This window comes from Nomascus leucogenys, chromosome 11, assembly GCF_006542625.1.
Source record: "Nomascus leucogenys isolate Asia chromosome 11, Asia_NLE_v1, whole genome shotgun sequence".
NCBI lineage: Eukaryota > Metazoa > Chordata > Mammalia > Primates > Hylobatidae > Nomascus > Nomascus leucogenys.
Genome location: NC_044391.1, coordinates 115,345,799 through 115,369,494, shown reverse-complemented (window position 1 = coordinate 115,369,494; position 23,696 = coordinate 115,345,799). Strand labels below are relative to the sequence as shown.

Here is a 23,696-nt window from a genome sequence, read left to right as displayed (position 1 = left end):
ATGTCTTATATCAGTTTCCTTCCTTCCTTCCTTCCTTCCTTCCTTCCTTCCTTCCTTCCTCCCTCCCTCCCTCCCTCCCTCCCTCCCTCCCTCCTTCCCTCCTTCTGTCCCTCCCCTCCCCTCTCCTTCCTTCCTTCCTTCCTTCCTTCCTTCCTTCCTTCCTTCCTTCCATCTGTCCGTCACCCACGCTACAGTGCAGTGTTATGATCTCAGCTCGCTGTGGCCTCGACCTCATGGACTCAAGTGGTCCTCCCACCACAGCCTCCTGAGTAGCTGGAACCACAGTTGTGCACCACCACACCCAGCAAATTTTAAAATTTTTTGCAATAAAAATTATAAATGGGGTTTGTAATGGGGTTTCACTGTGTTGCCCAGTCTGAGCCCCAACTCCTGGGCTCAAGTGATTCTCCTGCCTCAGCCTCTGAAAGTGTTAAGATTACAGGCATGAGCCATGGTGCCTGGCCACAGTTTTCCATATATATGACTAATAATGTTTTAGGTACTCCATATTTTGTTCTTTAGTTCTCTTTATTTGTGCCAGTACTATATTGTCCATGTTACCATGACTTTATAAGAAATCTTGATACATAGTTGGGTAGGACTCCTACCCCCATCTCACATTGTTGTTCATCATGACCTTTTTGGCTGTGCTTGAGCTTTCCTTCTTCCTCCTTTTTTTTTTTTTTGTGTTTGTGTGTGTGACAGAATCTGGCTGTGGTACCCAGGCTGGAGTGCAGCCCACTGCAACCTTCGTCTCTCAGATTCAAGCGATTCTCTTGCCTCAGCCTCCCAAGTAGCTGGCACCTGCCACGATGCCTGGCTCTGATTTTTTCTATTTTTAGTAGAGACGGGGTTTCACCGTGTTGGCCAGGCTTGTCTCGAACTCATGACCTCAGGTGATCTCCCCGCCTTAGTGAGCCACTGTGCCCAGCCAAACGTTTCGTCTTAACTTTTAAGTTTAGTTTGTCAAATACCAGGAAAAGCCCTCTGGGAACTATTAGAATTACACAGAGTTGATCAATAAATTTTGAGGGTGAATTGATCAGTTTTCCTTCCCACAAACAGTATCTTTTTCTGTTTCTGTCTTTTTGCCCTAATGTCTTTCAGTAAGTCAGATAGTTTTCTCCCTAATGGTTTTTGCACATTTTTTGTTAGATTCTTGGAGTAATACAGTTTTTGATCCCTTGATAAATTATAATTAAAATGACATTTTCTAATTTTTTATGTTGTTGAACTCAATACAGTTGTTTTAGATATTCATCTTGTTCCCAGAAGCCTTATCAGACTTTATTCAGACACATTTTAGATTGTCTAGGATTTTCTGTTTAGACAGGCATCATATATAAGTAATTACAAGCTGTAATTACTTACTTGACTCCTCAGCAGTTTGTTTCTGACATTTCACAGTCCTTATGTGCTTTCTCTGTATTTTTCATGTCTTAATGTATTGGTTATAGTGATAGTGATATCCTTGTCTTACTCTTGTCTCTAAAGGAAGTGTTCCTAATAGTTCACCATTAGATATACTGTTTGCTCTATATTTCTAGTATATAGTCTTTAGCAGGTTAAGGAAGCTTCCTTGGTTGTACAGTGTTGTTAACATAAATGGTTTTAAATTTTTATCTAATGTTTTTTTTTTTGAGATGGAGTCTCACTCTGTCACCCAGGCTGGAGTGCAGTGGCATGATCTTGGCTCACTGCAACCTCCACCTCCCGGGTTCAAGCCATTCTCTTGCCTCAGCCTCCCAAGTAGCTGGGATTACAGGTGTGTGCCACCATGCCTGGCTAATTTTTTGTATTCTTAGTAGAGATGGGGTTTCACCATCTGGCCAGACTGGTATTGAACTCCTGACCTCGCAATCCACCCACCGTGGCCTCCCAAAGTGCTGAGATTGTAGGTGTGAGCCACCGTGCCCAGCCAATCTAATGCATTTTCTGCAGCTATTGAAATGGTCACACAGTTTTTCTCCCTGAACAATGTGATGAATTATAGCTGATCAGTATTCAAATATTGAACTAACTTTGCATTTCTAGAATAAATTCAGTTTGGTCATGATGCACACTCTTTGAAATTTGGATTTAGGTTGCTATGATTTTGTTTTGGATTTTTGCCTCTGCATGAATGAGATAAGATTTAATTTTCTTTTCTTGTGTGTTACAGACAGGTTTGATCTTAAAGTTATATAACTTAAACTTACAAAGTTTGTGAAATGAGTATTCCATTGCATGGACTTTTTCGTAATTTGTTTAGTCCTGTTTTGCTGGATATTTAGGTTGGTTCCAGTGTTTTGCTATTAGAAACAATGTGGTATTGTAAGGAGAATGGCGTGAACCCGGGAGGCGGAGCTTGCAGTGAGCCAAGATCACGCCACTGCACTCCAGCCTGGGCGACAGAGCGAGACTCCGTCTCAAAAAAAAAGAAACAATGTGGTATTGTAAATCCTTGCACACTTCAGTTACGGACAAATATATATTTATAGGCTAAATATGCAAAAGTGGAATTGCTTGGTCTGAGGGTATCCGTAAATTTAATTTTCATAAATTCTGCATTACTGAACTTTGAAGATATTCCAGGTTGTAGTCTTAGCAGCAGTATATGTCTGTTTCCCTGCTATTTCATTGCGGGGTTTAGATAAGCACTTACAGTAAAAGGAGAAAACAAAATGCATTATATTTCTCTCCTGCTGCACATGTCCTCTGTTTCACAACCAACTTTTTCTTGAAATAGTACCACATTCAGCTCACCTCCCACACATTCGTTAACTAGTCTGGCATCTTCCCCTGCCAATCTACTGAAATTGCCCTTAGCAAGGCCGTTAGCCTCTTACTGGTTAAGTCCAATGGACTTTTCTCCTTAATTTATTTTTTTCCGGTCTTCCTTGACTCCCCAGTGGTATTTGATGAGTTAGCCATGTCATCATTCTTAAGATACTCTCTTCTGAAATTTTGTGATGCTTTGCTGTCTTCTGGCCTTTTCTTACCTCTATGACTTCAGTCTCATCTTCCACTTTGGCTCCACTCCCTCTGCCCATTCCTTAAATGTTAGAGTTCCTTACATTTCTGTTCTTATCCCTCTGGTCACTCAATACATTCTGGTGATGTTCCCTAGAGTCATGGCTTCACCTGTAATTACCATCTGTATGTTAAAGCCTCCCAACCTTTATACCCTGAGCTTAACTCACTACTAAGCTTTAGACCTGCAAATACACTGACATATTGAATATTACTTGGGTGTTCCACCCAACAGATCCCTCAATTTCAACATTTTAAGAACTAAGTTCATCATGTTCTCCTTCAACCCTATTTCTTCTCTGTGTCTTGGTACCACTATTTATTCAAGTCAGAAGTGTGCATGCGTGTGTACATGCGTGTGTGTCTATCCGTGCCTTTTCTTCCTCTTTCCGTAGCCAGCCATTTGTTAGATTCTTTCAGTTTTCTTATTCTAAACCTCTGTCTTTACTACTATCCCGTTTTTTTAGGTCTTAGAAATTAATCAGATTTTAAAGTGAACACTTAGATTGTTTTTTCTTAACTTCATCTGTATAGTTCTTTTGTGAATTTGTCTTTATAATTGAGTTTTGACCAGTACTTCATTATTAGATTGGTACCTCTTTTTTTTTAAGGCGGGGTCTTCTGTCACCCACGCTGGAGTACAGTGGCAGGAGCTCGGCTCACTGCAGCCTCTGCTTCCCAGGCTCAAGTGATTCTCGTGCCTCAGCGTTTTGAGTAGCTGGGATTATAAGCACACAATCACCTCGCCTGGCTAATTTTTGTATTTTTAGTAGAGACGAGGTTTTGCCATGTTGCCCAGGCTAGGCTCAAACTCCTAGCCTCAAGTAATCTGCCCGCCTCTGCCTCCCAAGATGTTGGAATCACAGGCGTGAGCCACTGTGCCCGGCTGGTACCTCATTATTTAAAGATGGGTTTTTATTTTAAAAATAGAAACTGTTAGACATTCACGATCTAGTAGAGCATGGGCTTTTGAATCTGAGTGAACAAGATTTAACTCTAACCTCAGTCACTTAATATTTTCTTTAACCTTGAGTTACTTAAACTTTGAGTTTTATCATCTGAAAGTGAATATAATATATACCCTGGGGCATTGTTGAGGATTAAGTAGATAATGTATATGAAGGTGTTTGGTACATCATAGGAATTCAATAAATTTAGAAATTATGATACAGTGCTATGCTATGATATTGACTACATACAACAATTTTAACTTTAAAATGTTTTTGCATTACAGATAGTGTGTGTACCATATCAGTGGCGTGTAACTATGCTCATCATTGTTCTTGTCAATGCCTTTGTGTCTCTCACAGTGGAGGTAAGCACTTCCATAGTCAAATGGCTACCATGTTGCTATGGAATTCTTGGGTGATTTAATGGTAAATGGGAGAAGAGGACAGGTAATATAATGGAAAGCCACAGAGTCTCAGTTTCATCTTAGGCAAATTCATTTAGCCTTCTCTTGTGAACTTTTCCATGAATTGATAGTGGTCATATTAAGGGAGGTGACTTAATTGCACTCACACAGATAGGAGAAAATAAGCAATGTGATAATAAAAATTAATGACGAGTAGAAAGGAGAGAAGTTTGGGGCCTCGGTGGCCCATGAAACTGATGAACCAGTGGTTGTGAAATCAGAGTTGGCATGTGCCACCTGTGTTTTGTGATGTACAGTAAAATCTCCCATTTAAGGGAGGAGGGAAGGGAGAGGGCCATTCTCCAGGAAACATAGTGAATATTAATAGCAAGAGAGTTTAATGAAAGTATAAAATAATAATCGTTATGAACTTACCTAATTTCAGCATTGATTACTGGAGCATCCTCCTTGGTATTTGCTTTTGAGTGATCTCTACAGGTCTTAAGTACCCTTTGATTCATTGTATATTGTGTAGTTACCCTCCCATTAGGATTGCCTTTAGGTTAGCGTCTCTAAAAGGAGGTAGCAAGTTCTCATCGGTGGCTTGTTAATAAGCTTTTGTCTGCTCTCAGAACCACTATCATAATTGACTCTTACAGTAACTATAAAAATGGAAGAGAGAGATACAGTTGTGATTTTTAAGTGAAGAGTTTCATAGCACAGGCTTTTGGATTAAAATAAAGGTAATTTTTTTGAGAAATATATATCCATATATTTTAGTGATAATAGCTCTGGTCTTAGAAATTACGCTTAATTTCAATTACTCCCTAAAAGATGACTTGGTATTTAAATTTGGGATATGATGGGCAGCATGGATATTATGGTACTGACCTTTTGAAGTTGCCCAGTGAAATGTGATTTTTTTTCTATTTTATGGGTGCTAGGAAGCACATGTAAGATACTATATTCTTAAAATGTTTCTTTTTCTACAGCGTAAGTTCATCTTTTCACAGAAATGTTACTTATTCTTACTACCTAAAGAATGGTTTGTGTTGGATGCTGATGAAATTATGTATCTATAGATACGGATATAGAATTAATACTAGATATTCAATGAAAATAACCATTGTGAAGAAAGACTTCAAATTACATAAGCATCATTTTAATATGGGAAAGACCTATTTTTACAAAAGCCATATTTCATGGAAAATTTAGAAGTCTCATCAAGAATTTTATGATGATTTATATTTGTTACAAAAGTCCTATCATTCTTGATCCTTTGGCAGTATTAACTGAAATTCCATATATGAAAATCAAAATATGTTTTTTATCAATTATGCAGCATGTGTGATTTTTTAAAAAGGTGCACATTAATAAAAAAATGACTTAGTCATTAATTCTTAACTCACTGGAATCTCTCTCAGAACTTCTTCCTTGACATGGTCCTTTGGAAAGTTGTGTTCAATCGAGACAAACAAGGAGAGTATCGGTTCCGCACCACACAGCCACCGCAGGTTGGAACTCAGCACTTCCTGTTGATTCTTCCTGTCTCTCCAGGCTCTCTGCTTGTGTACCCTGTATTCTCTAGCGTGTTCTTGTTCTGTTATGTGTTATTCTCTAGCGTGTTCTTGTTCTATTACGTGTTCCTTCAGCCTTTTTCTCTGTGCTTGGCATTTCATTTCTTATAAGAAGTCCTAGAAAATTCATGGCCAACATTTGTTAGAGGCTTTTCAAGATCAGAAATTTCGTAAGTCTCCTTTCCATTCCAATCCTGATCCTCTTTTGTGTAAAAGTCTTGTCCTCAAAGGTGAGAGTTAATTTTTCCATTTCAATCTACTATAAATTTTATGTTTTTGTTTTTCATGAGTCCCCTTAGAAGCTAAATGAGATTTATATAAAGAAAGTTTGCAATGAAAATTGTTTCTTCTTGGATCAGAATCCAAAGGCCAAAATTTTGAAGAATTATTTCTGATTTATTGTCAGTTACTGTCCCTTAATTTGGAGTGGCTTTTTGGCTTTCTCCTGCATTACATACCTTACCATTCAGAAGATGATGTGCCTTTTTTCATACAAACCGTGGTTTAGGACATTTGACTTTTTGGGTCTGTTAAATAGCCTATCATTTGAAAGGTATCACAAGTTCTGTGGTAAAGAGAGAAGAGACACAGAAGAATAAAACCCATTTCCTAGTATTAGGATGTTAAAGTATAGCTCTTGATACAGATACAGATTGGACTTATTTTTTAAACCCATGTCATGAATCAGAGCTCTTTGAGGCAACTTTTTAGGCATAGAGAATTTGATAAAATCTCACCCCTTCATTGCCTTACCCATTTTTCTTTAGAGATGGGTGATGTGCTTCACAGATAGGAGCTCTGAGTCTTTCACTCAGCCTTGAGCCACATGAAGCTGGTGGAGTTGAAGAGGACTCCCTGGCATTTTTGGGTTGGGTTACCCACTTAGTTTTAGCCAACTTTTACCTAAGTGGTAACTTCCTGAGCTTTATTTTGGTAATCCAGCAGGCCTGATGTCCTGGTGTAATGCCACAGGCTTGCTTTCTAAGAGGGCCTGCAGAGTACCATTTCCGTTTTCTAATGCTTTATGGTGAATAATGATGGAATGCAGTCAGCCTCAATTTTTTTTTTTCCCTGAAAGCAGTGTAATACCAGTTGTCCCTAGTAGTGGGTATGACTAGGGTTGTACAAGGGGCTCAAGTCCTTTAGCAAAATCTCATCTGTGTATACACACACACACACACACACACACACACACACACTTATATACACCCCAACACCCCAACCCTCTCACCCCCGTATATATAGTTACCTCACTGCATTACTTCAAAAGGTTATCTTTGGCTTATATCATCAACTCTCATGTGAAATATTTGTATTGTATTCCTAGGCCTAGGAAAACATTTAGATTTTTCATATTCTCCCAAGAGATCTCTGACTATTGATCTGAACAAGAAATTGCATGTTTTGAAGGGGAGTAACCCTGGTTTAGTTGAAAGTAGGTATTGTAAGTCCCTTAAAAATATTTGGATTGGAAGACTCTCCTTGCTTTTCAACCAAAATTAAATGACAAAAAATTCTCTTATTTGTCTCTGTTTTCTAAATATTATGAAGAAATATCTGCCCTTCTCTTTTTGTGAGATCAGGGTCTCACTCTGTCACCCAGGCTGGAGTGCAGTGGCGTGATGATGGCTCACTGTAGCCTTGAGCCCCTAGGCTCAGATGATCCTCCCATCTCAGCCTCCCGGGTAGCTGGCATTACAGGTGCATGCCACCATGCCCGGCAATTTTTGTTTGTTTGTTTTGTAGAGATAGGGTTTCACCATGTTGCTGGGTAGATGGAACTACAGGTGCATGCCATCCCAGGCCCAGTAATTTTTTTTTTTTTTTTTTGCAGAGAGGAGGTTTTGCCGTGTTGCCCAGGCTGGTCTCAAACTCCTGGGCTCAAGCCATCTGCCTGCCTTGGCCTTCCAAAGTGCTGGGATTACAGGCTTGAGCCACCACACTCGGCCTGCCCTTCTAATTTAAGAGTTTGCGTTTCTACCTCTGAAGTGTTCATGGGAGAGTGAAGGTAGAGAGTAGTCCACAGCAGGTGGGCCCCAGCACACCCTGTGTGTCAGCTGATTCTGAGAATCATCAAATAGACAAGAATTTAAGTCTTCCTTTTCTATGGTCATGATTAAGGTGTATTTTTAAAAAACTTACTGGCTTTAGGAAAGAGAGTTCTTATAACCTCCCAGCACGAAGTGACATACTTTCATTCTCTGCTACTGTGTGTAGTGTTGCTTCACTGTTCATGTTTGTGGCTCTTCAAGAGCCAGTCATTAGTTAATCATATTACCATAAGGCCGTGGTTCTCAAGCAGAAGTGATTTCCCCAGGGGACATTTGGCAGTGTCTGGAGACATTTTTGGTTGTCACAGTTGGCAGCCCCAGGTGTTAATACTTACTCTCTGACCAAAAAAAAAAAAAATCTTTATGTCAGTGATTTTCAAGCAAGATTATTCATCAGAAATGCTTTGAACTGCACCCTTTGCCTACTGAATGGGAATCTTCAGCGGAGACCCCCATCATCTGTGGTTTTCTATAAAGCTTTACCCCTGTTGGAGGAGATCTGTGTCATATCTTCTCTTTAGAAGCATTTGTGCCTACCTTGTGTCTGGTAAACTGAGGGCACTTAGTAGTGGAACTAGAATCATACTACCTGTAATTTGATCATGCCTGAGGATTTGTGCCCAATTTATGTTTTCTTATTTGGTGAAAAATCCAAAAAAGTAGTTTTTATGGTGTAGTGGTAGTCTTTATGCCACTTAGAATATTATTTGAGCTTATATAGACGGAGTGTTAATTCCGATTTTCTGTATTTGTTTTATATTCAGGATTGGTATGGAAGAAGACTTATGAAAACCACAGCGCCATTATCACATTTTTTCCTTCAAGCATGGCATTCTATTTTATATACTGCCCATGAAAACATTTCCTAAAAGACATTGCTAAGCGTAAACTTGACATTTTTGAAAGTTCTTTTTAGTTTCTCTGCTAAACTATGCATGGTAGGCTCTTTCCTTCTCTGAGGGGATAAATTTGGTCACTGAAGCATTCCTTTCAGAAACAAACTGAAAGATCCAGTTGCTGTAGCTACTGTGTTCTGCTTTAGGGACTTGTGCCGTAGATGTTTTGGAGAGACCCACGTGCTCATTCTATGCCCCCGATGCCCTGTTTCATGGCCTTTGTGTTACACAGTACTTGCCTTTCTCCCTTCACCATCATCATCTCCCCGCTGGCTGACTTCTCATTCCAGCATGCCTGTAGCACCTTTTATTTTCTCTTCCAGTGAATTATATTGTGTTTGAGAATGTGTGTGGTATGTTTGTGTTTATAAACTAACAAACCTATGCTTGCATATAGTGTACTTTTGTGTATGATACTTGGGGGAGGTAAGGGTACAGGAACAAAATGTTTTCAATTATGGTACAGTAGGGGGATCCTTAGTGTTCCTCATGACTTTTTAAAAATTGTGACAGGTGTACATTGTTTCTAATAGGGTTGTGAGGATATTTTTTCAGTGCGTAAAAAGAATCCTATTCAGTTGTTGTTCTATTTGCAATTAAATTAGTTTTAATTTTGTTGGTTGACTTACTTTCCACAAGTAGGGAACAATGAATTGAGATATGTATGTGTTTGGCTTTCCTTAACTCAGCTTGCTATGCATTGCCCTTCAACCTGGCAGACTCTTTGGACAGACAAGTCCTATTATGTTTCTGCTTTTTTCTAAAAAAAGTCAACAGTCAACCTTAGTTTATTTCCTGTGCTAATCTAACAGTGCTACTTAAAAGTGACAGCTTTCGGCCGGGCGCGGTGGCTCATGCCTGTAATCCCACCAGCACTTTGGGAGGCCGAGGCGGGCAGATCATGAGGTCAGGAGATCGAGACCATCTTGGCCAACATGGTGAAACCCCGTCTCTACTAAAATACAAAAAATTAGCTGGGCGTGGTGGCGCGTGCCTGTAGTCCCAGCTACATGGGAGGCTGAGGCAGGAGAATCACTTGAACCCGGGAGACAGTGGTTGCAGTGAGCTGAGATTGCGCCACTGCACTCTAGCCTGGCGACAGAGCAAGACTCCATCTCAAAAAAAAAGTGACAGCTTTCGAATTGATTTAGGAGCAATGATTTTTTTCCCCACAATTAGATTGACATATGACACCTTGGGAAAAAAGTAAGATCCAAGTAGTAAACTGTCATCTCAGATGAAATACTCCGTTTGTTGTGTGCCTGTACTGGAAAGGCATTATCTGTTATATTGGATCACCTGAAGAATCCTATACATAGTGACTTCTGTACCTTAATGCTAAATATTTTCCTGTGGACTTTTTTTTTTAAGGTGATACTAATGTAACTCTCTTTAGTTATGACAGTAAAAAGGTTACTAGGCAAGTAATCTTCAGACTTTCCCTGCCCCCACCCCAGAATGCCATGTAGCTTACTTTTGTCCACCGTTTTTGCCTTTAAATTCTTGGTAGCAGTGCAGCTGATTGTGTTTTGTTGACAAACTTAAGCTAGCAGACCTTTAACATTGAGAGCGGTGAGTTACTGTTTACCATGCTCTCAGCGGGGTCAGGGAGGAGAGGGGAAGAGTAGTAGGTTCCTGATGGTTGTTACAGTTGGATGAGAAAGAGCTATCAAGTGAACTATGAAAAAGCTTTAAGAGCTTTAATTTTAAAGTATTTTTGCTCTTCTCCATTGGCCAAGTTAGAAACATGTTTCAAAATACATCTATAGCTAACTTGCCTTTTTAAAATCATGAGGCATTTTGGGTAACATTAGACTATATATCTCAGTTATGTTCTACTCTACTTTGTGATATTACTTCATTTCGAGCTCGTTGTAGCCTGGGTTATATGTTGATTGGCAAAACAAAATGATCTGGAATTTAAATTTCATTTTGGAGAAGCAACAGCCGAAATCATTACGAAGTGGCTGTTTTTAGAGGTAAATATGACTGCTACGAGTCCTGGTGTAGTCATTTATATTTATTTCAAATTTCAATTGAGACAAATTCTGAGGGCCCTTTTTGGCCCTCTTTTGAGTTTACATTTCTATGCATTAACCAGGGACTCTGCTTTCTTGTTCTCCAAGGATCATTTATCTATGACCACATTCACTAAAAACATCAGGATTGATAGAAGGATTTCAGTGACAGCAGAGCTTTTTGCAATGAAATAATACTAAGCAATAGTACTTGTTTTATACCCCTTTCCAGTCATGGAGCACCAACGGAAACCATCATTATGAAACAGTATTGTTTTTTATATTAGTAAGGATGAGGTTTTAAAAGACGTAATTGACATTAAACACGATTGAAGCCCTAATTTTGACCAAACGATATTTACTTCATGTTTTGAGAGATGATATTAACAGTAACAAGGATACTTGTACACGGCTTTCTTCCAAAAATGATCATGCGGCTAAGTTGCCAGGAGCAATAGTACCGAAAGATAGTTTGGGACAGAATGTGAAGATTTTCAAATTAAATATTAAAAATGTTTTCTCTTTCTGAATGGCTTAAAGTTCTTCTTAATACATTAGATATTCTGTGGTAAAGAATCCATATCTGCAAGTTATTTAAAATGTGTTAGTACACAAGAGTATAGGTATATAAAACTAAATGAAGTAAATCATTGGTTATCCCCCCAAAAAAATCTAATCTAAAGAATAATCAGTTCCTAAATAATTGAAAGCTGCCTTTACAAAATAAAACAAAAGAACACACGTTTCGTTGTGTTGCCCAGGCTGGTCTCGAACTCCTGGGCTCAAGCAATCCTCCCACCTCAACCTTCCAAAATGCTGGGATTTCGGACATGAGCCACCACACCCGGCCAAAGCTGCCTTTTTTTAACATGGATTTTTTTTCCCCCATTTGTTGTGCTCAGAAGTCATTTCCTCTTATTTTTCTCTGCTAATGTGTGCTTTAACAAACCTGTTGAAAACAACAAGCCTTTAATCAACTGGGGTGTTTTTGTTGTTGTTGTTGTTTTGTTTTCTTATTTTCTTAGGAGTCAGTGGATCGGTGGGGAAAATGCTGCTTACCCTGGGCCCTGGGCTGTAGAAAGAAGATACCAAAGGCAAAGTACATGTATCTGGCTCAGGAGCTCTTGGTTGATCCAGAATGGCCACCAAAACCTCAGACAACCACAGAAGCTAAAGCTTTAGTTAAGGAGAATGGATCATGTCAAATCATCACCATAACATAGCAGTGAATCAGTCTCAGTGGTATTGCTGATAGCAGTATTCAGGAATATGTGATTTTAGGAGTTTCTGATCCTGTGTGTCAGAATGGCACTATTTCAGTTTATGTCCCTTCTGATATAGTAACTTATTTGAGAGCTTTGCTCTTCCTTAAAATAAAAACAGAAAAAGATACCGTCCTAACAGTTAAATTAACAGTCAATCCATAAAGTCCTGTATCTTCATTCAGTAACCCAAATATTACATACATTTCCAGAATTTTCTTGATTGTTACTCTCAGTGATATTCTTTATATTGGGTACAGGAGAAGTTTGGTGTTTGGTAGGTTTTTCAACATTAGTTTTTGAGACCAGTTTATGCCTTCACATTTATGCTCACAACCCCCTTGTTAGAAAAGTCTGTGTTTATATACAGGCTCTAAATTTGTGATTGATAAAAAGAAAATGAGTGTTAATTAGCCTCCAGTGAAAATATACTGAAAGCCTGTGTTCATTTGATTCCAATATTTCTTCCAAAGAATTCTATATAAACATATGCCAATTCCCTGTGATGGTCTGGAGTTAGGAATGAGTGTTTATGGTGTTGCTTATAGAACAACTCAGGTAATCTCCATTTCTGATTTTATATTTTCTGTACAAACTGCCTGGGTTTTATTTTTCTAATCAGCAAGGTGCTTCACTGCCTTCTTGAGATGCCTCTCAAAGCTCTTAAATGGCTCCTGTGCTGTGTGTGGTGTCAGTAGTCTAATTTGCTTCTGTTAAATGTTGTAGAAGCTTTTTCACTAGGAAATAAGATTCATTTCTTTTGGCAGTAGATGTAGATTCCTCTTTTAACGTTTCTTCACATTTGTTTCTGTCAGGCTTTGTGTTACTTTAAATGTTTTTTTAAAAATTTCTTCTATGTTTTCAATTACCTAAAGACATAGGATAATAGTTTTTTTAAGTTAGAATTTTACCTCGTAAAATTTTTTGAGGTTTGATGTATGTCTCTGTCTTATCAATAATGAGGCTTAAAAAATATTGGATTTGAATGGCTGCCATTTTTTCAAAGCAATATGAATTTGATGAGTTTGTTTTATGCCATTAGGTGGCGCCAGAGGTCAGAACATGTCTATTTTGAATCGGATTGTTACAGATGAGCATATTTGATGCGGAAATTTCTGGGAGAAAAGAAATTGAGGAAATAAAGTTAAAAAATTGACATTCATTGAGCCAAAAAAGAATGTGGAGAAACATTTTTCACCTTTCTGTTTGGCCTGATTAACATTTAAATTCTTGCCAAAATTAAGGTAACTTTTAAAAAACGCCTTTTCTAGGTGGATCCAGCAGTCTGACAATGCCCACAGTTACCGCAACACAGAAAACTGATCGTGCTATAAAACGGACGCTAAACTATTAAAACAGTGTGACATTGTTCTCTGTTCTTCCAGAGCCAGTAACATGCTTGCTTGTGCTTTCTACTTCTAGCTGATCATTCTTTTCCCAACATATATTTACAAATTTACCAAATTTTACCTAGAATTTTAGAACCAAATGGTTCCCACTCTTTATGCTGCAAAGACCTGGATGATGTTTGGTAACTATAGAAAAATAGAAATTACACTCAGGATCACTGTTACTGCTATTGCCACTGATGATTCCTGCAAAAATATAATCAAAGTTTTCCATCAAATGTATAGTATGCTGTTAATACACATTAGATGATAACAGTTGTTCCATGAATGATTCTATGAAGCTATGCATCTTAGACCTCTTGGGCTGTGAATAGCACTATTTTCTATAGTTACTTATTCTCTGGATCATTTTATAATTTCCATATTCATTTCAAATATGCTTGTGTTATTCTTCAGTGATTTCCACAATTGTGCATTTTATTCTTTGGTTTAAGTATTGAAGCATATAATGAAAGTAATTGCTAAGTAGCAGCTTAAAAATTCAATTATCAGACTGTATTTAACATCTTTAAGAGCATGATCATAAAGAACTATTTTTGACACCCCCCCTCACTTTTTTAACATTTAGAGTTAATAAGGGTTTTATATCTCATCTGTCCATATTGTTTTCAAAGGAATGAGGTGTTTAGGTGGATGGAAAAGCATTTGTAGGAAGTTAGATTTGAATATAGACAAGGTGGGTTATTCACGTTGAGAATGTTATTTGAAGGATGCCTGTGAAGCCAGCTGTGGGTTCTACTCAGTGCCATGGGTAGACTGAGTCTTCTCTCGTAGGTCACCATTACATAGTAATTTTGATTCTGAGTTTCACATTAAATTATTTGAGTTTATACAGACCTAAATTTTAAAATCTGTACATATATTATTTTGATGTATTAAGATGAATATTGATGATTTAAATTTTATTTATGCACATACTTAAAGGACAGAAATGTCTGGGAAAGTAATTGTTAAATAATGATATGTAACTTTTTAACTTTTTAAATAAATAACAAGATTTTTAATGTGTGTCTCCCTCAGGGTTGTTTAAAGTTTTTTTTCTCCCTCGAGTATAAATAGTGGTAACTATAAGTTTTGTATCTTCTAGCACCAACTGCTGTAAAGCAATGCTGCAAATAATGCTTGAATAAAAGTGGCTAAGCCAACAACAAAATAAATACTTTTATAGTAGTTTTATAATCCTTAAATTCGAAAGCTTTCCAAATTGCACTTGCATCTAAACAAAACTGTTGCAGTTTTTACTCTATTTATTTTGTTCCCCATGTTTATGAAAGTCCTGCACAGTTTCAAAGGCATGGTAAATAATATATCAATGTTTATGTAGTCTGTTACAAAAACAGCTATAGATAACATCCAGTGAAAAGCAAAATTCAAGCTTTAGAAAATATTCATGCATGCAATTTTGACATATCTAAAAATAGGTTTTTGTATATTTATGGTGGGAGGTGGTTGGGAACTTTTAACAAAATGGGGTGTTAATTTTTGTACAGTCTGTGGGCATTTACACATTTTTAATGTATTAAAATTTGGTAATTATGTGTACATTAAATTAATAAAAGTTACTTCTAGTTATGATTTGTGAATTCCCTAAGACCTTGGATTTTTTTAAGTAACTTTATATCAGAAATGATACTGCATCTTTATATTTTTAAAATTGTATTGCTGCTCAAGAATGGTACCCTCTTGTCAAAAAGCATACATTCATAATTGTACATTCAGCATTGTAAATAATCTTATGAAACCTTTTTTGGTTGAAGCTGTTCAAAATAAAAATTTTAATGAATGAATACTTTTTTTCTGTGTCTTCGTTTGCTTTTTAGTGACATGAATACTGCCCTTTGTGGATTTATTTTCCTGCCTAATAATACTTCCCCATTTCCTTTTTTTGTTTGTTTTTTAAAAAAACTGGATTTTGAAGGAAATAAGAACAACATTCCGCATACCATACCCTGTGTGTGTGAGCATCCTGGGGGAACCCCTCAGTCAGATGCAGTGTAGAGCCAAATGTTAAATGCGAGGAGGTCTGAGGGAAATGGTGAAATAGAAGAGTAGGGACTTATAATCTATTAATATTTGGGAGAATCAAACCAAAAGCTAATACCATGGAGAGAGAAAATGGTTGTAGAAATCCCAGAGAAGACAGGACCTTTGTGTGTGGGTGGGAGTTGTTTCCATGGAGCTCAGCTCCAGGAGACATGGAGCCTCTGCTAGGGAATATGTGGCTGGCTGTGGTGTGATGAATTCGGGGGGTTAGCTCAAGTTCTTAACAGTCTCTATGGTTTGTGCGGCATGTATGATCCTATCCTGTCCCCACAGCCTGCTGGTGTGGGCACAGTTCTGCATGTCTCTCCTTCCCCTGTATCACTGCCAAGGGACAGGGAGTCCTAGGGGCTTGAGTGAGACTGTCTGTGGTCCAAGTTGGGGTGTGGTTGCTCCCTGCTGTGCCCTGCCCACTGAGTCTCCCTCAGAATAAAAAGGCTTATCTCACCCAGGTGGACCTGCTTTTGAATAGCCAAGCCCCTCAAGCCAGGTAACTGTTTTACAGCAGACTTCTGACCTGGTAATGGATACAGAATCTTGAGACTTGAAGCACTGGAGCTGTCAACTTCCTTGCTCCAAATACTTCTCATTACCTCATCAACTTGCTCAGTGCATGGACTAAGAGTGTTCCCCCACTCTCTGCAACTTCCATACCTACTTTTCCCTTCCTGGACAATCAGAGTGTCTTCCTAAGGAACAAAATGTAGAGGCCATTCTGACTGGAGGTTTTCCTGGGGAAATAGGCTAAAGAAGGGTCACAAGAATTTGAGGCATAGGCATCTTACACTGTTTCACAGCTCACCTTCCCAGTCTGTCATGTTGGCTCCCTGGCATTTTCATGGGCAAGGGGGTGGGGAGGCTTTCACTTTATGTGCCTATGCATGATGGACTTACCAGGTCATCAGTGTAGCAGTTCTGGGCTCTGGAATTGCGTTCCTTGATCAGAACTGAAAGACCTCCCGCGATACCTGGCAGAGGCAGTGGCTCTTCCCTGTGGTCCAGGACTGCAGGACTTCGGAGGTAATTTCAGTCAACCCAGCCTTTACTGAGCTCTGACTGCATTAGGCTACATCAAAGGGTGATCGGATCCCATGATGTAGACATTCTTTATATATTCTGATATTAAGCCTTTGTCAGCTATAGGTGTTACAAATATCTTTAGTTTGTGGTTTATCTTTTCCCCTTTTTATGGTGTCTTGAAAGATAGAAGTCTTAATGCAGACAGCATTATCAGAGTGCTCAAAAGACACATAGACATGTTTTGCCTAGAGACATGGGCAAAAGGAAACCCAACTTTCTCAAATGAAGTGCAAGTGGGCCTTAATTATGTGAAAAGGTGTTCAAGTTCATCATTAAACAGGGAAAGGAAAAGTTAAAACCATGCTGAGATACCTTTCATAGAAATGGCAAAAATTAGGAAGTACCAAGTGTGGGCAGAGAGGAAAGCACAGGAACGCTCATAAATGGTAGGTGTCATTGTAGACCAATACAACCAGTTTGGAGAGCAGTTTGACCTTCCCAAGTTAAACTGAACATGGGAGCGGCCGGGCATGGTGGCTCACGCCTGTAATCCCAGCAGTTTGGGAGGCTGAGGCGGGCGGATTGCCTGAGCTCAGGAGTTCAAGACCAGCCTGGGCAACACTGTGAAACCCCGTCTCTACTAAAATACAAAAAATTAGCCGGGCATGATGGTGTGTGCCTGTAATCCCAGCTACTTGGGAGGCTGAGGCAGGAGAATTGCTTGAACCCGGGAACCGGAGGTTGCAGTGAGCCGAGATCGCACCACTGCACCCAAGCCTGGGCAACAGAGTCCCCCTCCCCCACCAAAAAAAAGAACAACTGAGCAAGCACCCTGCAACCTAGCGATGCCATTATTGAACATGTTCAAAGATGTTCTTAGCCTTATTAGTCCCAAAAGGAAAAAAAAATGGAGCATTTGAGAATGTTCTTAGCTTTATTGCTAAGCAGAGAAAGAAAAACAACACATACAAAAAAAAAAAAAAAAACAAAAAAAACCTAGGTGGAAAATTAGGGCCATGTGGCAATGAAAGGAAGACCCAGGGGAAGTGTGGCCATCTAGGGGTGTGGCTACTGCAATGATCCAGCTGTATCACTAAACTTCCCTGGCATCACAGAGTTATATTGTGCCATTTATGGAAAAACTCTCCCCGCTGCTCTTGGCTTTGACAGTAGGAATCAGGTTATGTATGGGTCTCTCAGTTTGAAGATATTTGTCATGAAAAACCAGAACATGGGCTCTGAGGTAGGGTCCTTTCCTGACCTATTCTGGTAAAGTCTTTATCCTCAGGATGCAAGCACACCACCCTCTTCCTTTGGAAAGTGTCGAATCACATGCAGAGCTCTAAGTCTTTCAGTTGCTTTGGAGTGCAGAACCATTTCAGGTAAGGCCAAATATTTTAAACATTAGTATAGGAAATTAGAGGGCTCTTTAGTCTGTGTGTGCGTGAGAAGTACAATTGCACGAGAAGCAATTTATGTAAAATTTCGCTTAGGAAACATTGTTTTGGCAGATTAGTAGTATGGTGTGCATTTCACAGAAAATTCAGTGCCATGAGTATTATCTTTAGTTAAGCATCTTAGAAATAGTAGCTCTTTAAGTTTATGGCTAAGTCAGAAATACTACCCTCAAATTCTATGTGACCCTAGTTATACTATTGAAACTTTCTGTGCCTTTGTGCCTTCATCCTTGAATCAGGGATAATATACTTACCTCCTAAGGTTATTGTAAGGATTAAATGCATATAGTATAAATAAAACGCTGAGAACAATGCATGGGGTAAAGTGATAGGTATTATTATGTGCTTTTGTTGGCTGTTGATTGAAGGTGTTCGCTGTTTTGGGGGTGTCCTTTGTTTTAATAGAGTAACTTGGTACTGTGGAAATAGCATGATTGTGAGCGAAAGAATTAGATGGTGGTGGCTGCAGACTTTGCTGTTCGCTTCTTGACTGTTGGTTATAGCCAATGCAGGGTAAGTTATAAAGTCAAGAGCAGAGCCGTTTTCACAATGGACATTGCTGTGTGATGTCTGTGAGCTTGAATGTGAGAATGATTATTTTAATTCTCTATGTAAGGATTTTAAAGTATTGGCTATTCGGTAGCTTAAAAACCCTTTAATCTCAATGTTTTAAACTGAGAGTGGAAAATCAATAAAGCAAAAGAATGAGACCACGCAGTGTAGAATGAATGTCTTTTCACCACGCAGGGAAATCTGTAGTCCTAAGGAAAGAGGGAGTGAGAATTCTGGCGAAAGGATTGTGCCTCTGCACAAAGTGCAGGATCCCAGGGTTCAGCACGGGCGCGAACGCTCCTGTGTATTGACCACACTCCCACGGTTGGTTTTTCAGACATGCTGAGGAGGACTCTGTTGTGCGCGGTGCTCGGGCTTCTGCGCGCCCAGCCCTTCCCCTGTCCGCCAGCCTGCAAGTGTGTCTTCCGGGACGCCGCGCAGTGCTCGGGGGCCGACGTGGCGCGCATCTCCGCGCTGGGCCTGCCCACCAACCTCACGCACATCCTGCTCTTCGGAATGGGCCGCGGCGTCTTGCAGAACCACAGCTTCAGTGGCATGACCGTCCTGCAGCGCCTCATGATCTCCGACAGCCACATTTCCGCCGTTGCCCCCGGCACCTTCGGTGACCTGATAAAACTGAAAACCCTCAGGCTGTCGCGCAACAAAATCACGCATCTTCCAGGTGCGCTGCTGGATAAGATGGTGCTCCTGGAGCAGTTGTTTTTGGACTACAACGCGCTGAGGGGCATTGACCAAAACATGTTTCAGAAACTGGTTAACCTGCAGGAGCTCGCTCTGAACCAGAATCAGCTCGATTTCCTTCCTGCCAGGCTCTTCACGAATCTGGGGAACCTGAAGTTGTTGGATTTATCGGGAAACAACCTGACCCACCTGCCCAAGGGGTTGCTTGGAGCACAGGCTAAGCTTGAGAGACTTCTGCTCCACTCGAACCGGCTTGTGTCTCTGGATTCGGGGCTGTTGAACAGCCTGGGCGCCCTGACGGAGCTGCAGCTCCACCGAAATCACATCCGTTCCATCGCACCCGGGGCCTTCGACCAGCTCCCAAACCTGAGTTCTTTGACGCTTTCGAGAAACCACCTTGCGTTTCTCCCCTCTGCGCTCTTTCTTCATTCGCACAATTTGACTCTGTTGACTCTGTTCGAGAACCCGCTGGCAGAGCTCCCGGGGGTGCTCTTCGGGGAGATGGGGGGCCTGCAGGAGCTGTGGCTGAACCGCACCCAGCTGCGCACCCTGCCCGCCGCCGCCTTCCGCAACCTGAGCCGCCTGCGGTCCTTAGGGGTGACTCTGAGCCCGCGGCTGAGCGCGCTCCCGCAGGGCGCCTTCCAGGGCCTGGGCGAGCTCCAGGTGCTCGCCCTGCACTCCAACGGCCTGACCGCCCTCCCAGACGACTTGCTGCACGGCCTCGGCAAGCTGCGCCAGGTCTCCCTGCGCCGCAACAGGCTGCGCGCCCTGCCCCGCGCGCTCTTCCGCAATCTCAGCAGCCTGGAGAGCGTCCAGCTCGACCACAACCAGCTGGAGACCCTGCCTGGCGACGTGTTTGGGGCTCTGCTCCGGCTGACGGAGGTCCTGTTGGGGCATAACCCTTGGCGCTGCGACTGTGGCCTGGGGCCCTTCCTGGGGTGGCTGCGGCAGCACCCAGGCCTCGTGGGCCGGGAAGAGCCCCCACGGTGCGCAGGCCCTGGGGCGCACGCCGGCCTGCAGCTCTGGGCCCTGCCGGGGGGTGACGCGGAGTGCCCGGGCCCCCGGGGCCCGCCTCCCCACCCCGCTGCGGACAGCTCCTCGGAAGCCCCTGTCCGTCCAGCCTTGGCTCCCAACAGCTCAGAACCCTGGGTGTGGGCCCAGTCGGTGACCACGGGCAAAGGTCAAGATCGTAGCCCGTTCTGGGGGTTTTATTTTCTGCTTTTAGCTGTTCAGGCCGCGATCACCGTGATCATCGTGTTTGCTATGATTAAAATTGGCCAACTCTTTCGAAAATTAATCAGAGAGAGAGCTGTTGGTTAAGTCAATGGGAAAATCTTCTAATTACTTAGAACCTGACCAGATGTGGTTCGGAGGGGAATCCAGACCCGGGGCTGCCTTGCTCTCCCTCCCCTCCCCACTCCTCCTCTCTTCTTCCTCTTCTCTCTCACTGCCACGCCTTCCCTTCCCCTCCTCCCTCCTCCTCCCTTCTCCGCTCTGTTGCTCTTCATTCTCACAGGCCCGCAACCCCTCCTCTCTCTGTCCCCCGCCCGCTCCTGGAAACTAAGGTTTACATTTGTAAACTGTGGTTGCCTGCCTTCCCCCAGCTCCCACCCGGGTGTACGCTGACACTGCCGGGGGCGCTGGATTGTGTCGGGCCCATCCTTGCCCCGCTGTGCCTGGCGTGGCGTCTGGTGGAAAGAGGGGCCTCTTCAGTGTCTACTGAGTAAGGGGAAAACTCCAGGCCGGGGCCTGTCTCCTGCACAGAGTAAGCCGGTAAATGTTTGTGAAATCAATGCGCGGATAAAGGAACACATGCCATCCAAGTGATGATGGCTTTTCCTGGAGGGAAAGGATAGGCTGTCGCTCTAATTTTTTTTTTTTTTTTTTTTTTTTTTACAGTCTAGCTCTGTCGCCCAGGCTGGAGTGCAGTGGGCCGTCTCGGTTCACTGCAGCCTCCGCCTCCCAGGTTCAAGTGATTCTCATGCCTCAGCTTTCTGAGTAGCTGGGATTAGAGGCCTGTGCCACCACACCCGGCTAATTTTTGTACTTTCTAAAGTAGAGACGGGGCTTCGCCATATTGGCCTGGCTGATCTCAAACTCCTGGTCTGGAACTCCTGGCCACAAGTGATCTGCCCGCCTTGGCCTCCCAAAGTGCTGGGATTACAGGCGTAAGCCACCACACCTGGCCCTCTTTATCAACTTTTATTTGAGAAGTAGAGCTCTCGCCATTTTTTCCCTTGCCCCATTTTTCTCACTTCATGTCTCTCTGACCTTGAGAGGGCTACTTGAGAGGGCACTGGACTCCATTCATGCATGAGCATTCTCAGGGTAAGCGACTTCTGTGAGGCTGAGAGAGGAAGAAAACGCAGCGGCTTCCCTCCAGGTGCCTAGTGTATGTTCAGCATGTTTCCTGAGCCTCCTGTGAGTTTCCACTTGCTTTGCATCCATGCAACGTGTCATTTTGAAACTGGATTGATTTGCATTTCCTGGAACTCTGCCACCTCATTTTACAAGCATTTATGGAGCAGCTAACATGTGACTGCTATTCATGAATATAATGATAAGCTTGATTCTAGTTCAGCTGCTGTCACAGTCTCATTTGTTCTTCCAACTGAAAGCTGTAAAACCTTTGTTGCTTTAATTGAATGTCTGTGCTTGTGAGAGGCAGTGGTTAAAACAGGGGCTGGCGAGTTGACAACTGTGGATTCAAATCCCAGCTCTACCACTTACTAACTGCATGGGACTTTGGGTAAGACACCTGCTTACATTCTCTAAGCCTTGGTTTCCTGAACCTTAAAAAAGGATAACACAGTACCTGCTTCGTAGAGTTTTTGTGAGAATTAAAGGCAATAAAGCATATAATGACTTAGCCCAGTGGCCTCCAGACAATACATGTTAATGAATGTTAGCTGTTATTACTAAAGGATGAGCAATTATTATTGGCATCATGATTTCTAAGGAAGAGCTTTGAGTTGGTTTTTTTCTCTGTGTATAAAGGTAAGTCGAAACTTTCTCATACTGGAGGTTACATTCCGATCAGTCTGTCTTCCCCTGCGGATGGCCTCAGCCCTGTGTGGCCGGGCTCTGTGCTCACAGTCCAGAGCAACGGATCCTCTAACACCAGCAGGTGGATGTGGAGCGGGAAAGCTGGATCCTGGCGTTTGTTTCTGGGTTCTGCAGATGTGGGAGTTGGTTTCTGGGTTCTCCATTGGTCTGTTTGTCTAATCCCATACCAGACTCATGGTCTTCATTATTGGAGCTTTAATAATTTTTGGTATAGGGTCATCTCTCCACCTTGTTTTTCTTCTATTCTTGGTTCTTTACAATTCTATGAATATTTCAGGGTCGGTATGTCAACTCCATTGAAAAACCCTGCTGGGATTTTAATAGAAATTACAGCTCACACCTGTAATCCCAGCACTTTGGGAGGCTGAGGTGGGTGGATCACAAGGTCAGGAGTTCGAGACCAGCCTGGCCAAGATGGTGAAGCCCCCGTCTCTACTAAAAATACAAAAATTAGCTGGGTGTGGAGGTGGGCGCCTGTAATCCCAGCTACTTGGGACACTGAGGCAGGAGAATCACTTGAACCCGGGAGATCGTGCCACTGCACTCTAGCCTGGGCGATAGAGCGAGACTCCATCTCAAAAAAAAAAAATTGCAGTAAATTTAAAACTAATTTGGGGAAGAATCTGTTTTTTTTACAATACCTAGTGTTCTTGCCAGTAAGCATTGTTCATCTTCCCATTTATTTACATCATTTTAAATCTTTCACTGATGTTTTAGAATGTTTTTTATAAAAACGTTCATTATAAGAACAGAAACCCAAACACTGCGTGTTCTCACTCATAGGTGGGAATTGAACCATGAGAACACTTGGACACAGGGCAGGAAACATCACACACCTGGGACTGTCAGGGGGTTGGGGGCTGGGAGAGGAATAGCATTAGGAGAAATACCTAATGTAAATGACGAGTTACTGGGTGCAGCACACCAACATGGCACATGTATACATATGTAACACACCTGCACGTTGTGCACATGTACCCTAAAACTTAAAGTATAAAAAAAAAGAAACCTTGCACTGATTTTGTTAGATTTATTCCTAAGTATCCTTCCTCTTTTTTGATTTGTTGTTGCTATTGTAGATGGTATCTTTTTAAAAAGTTATATTTTCTAAAGAAAAAAACAAAAAAAGTTGTATTTTCTAATTTTTATTACCAATATATAGGAATGTAATTTATTTTTACATAATTATCTTATGTCTAGTAATAATTCTGATAATTTGCTTCTTCCTATGAAAATCTTACGCCCATTATTGATTTATTTTCCTATTTTAAAATATCTTC

At 41.4% G+C, this 23,696-nt stretch overlaps 2 protein-coding genes across 4 annotated transcripts in view; both read left to right on the top strand.

The window, feature by feature from the left end:
- Nucleotides 1-15,366, top strand: part of ATP13A3 (ATPase 13A3) — an 84,469-nt gene extending 69,103 nt beyond the window's left edge. For all 3 annotated transcript variants that reach the window (XM_030822985.1, XM_030822986.1, XM_030822987.1), the window contains 3 exons: nucleotides 4,247-4,327; nucleotides 5,791-5,880; nucleotides 11,934-15,366. In XM_030822985.1, the coding sequence (XP_030678845.1) occupies nucleotides 4,247-4,327; nucleotides 5,791-5,880; nucleotides 11,934-12,131 (369 nt within the window). In that variant the 3' untranslated portion in view covers nucleotides 12,132-15,366. The remainder of the gene's footprint in view (nucleotides 1-4,246; nucleotides 4,328-5,790; nucleotides 5,881-11,933) is intronic.
- Nucleotides 15,367-17,998: 2,632 nt separating this feature from the next.
- On the top strand, nucleotides 17,999-22,463 carry GP5 (glycoprotein V platelet). Its single transcript, XM_004092909.2, has 2 exons — nucleotides 17,999-18,021; nucleotides 18,986-22,463. Exon 2 carries the CDS (start codon nucleotides 18,988-18,990, stop codon nucleotides 20,668-20,670), a length of 1,683 nt encoding a protein of 560 aa, XP_004092957.2. The 5' UTR covers nucleotides 17,999-18,021; nucleotides 18,986-18,987; the 3' UTR covers nucleotides 20,671-22,463.
- The last annotated feature ends 1,233 nt before the right edge of the window (nucleotides 22,464-23,696 follow it).

What these genes read in the sequence shown, in the direction of transcription:
- GP5 (XM_004092909.2), top strand. Translation starts at nt 18,988, where the DNA reads ATGCTGAGGAGGACTCTGTTGTGCGCGGTGCTCGGGCTTCTGCGCGCC.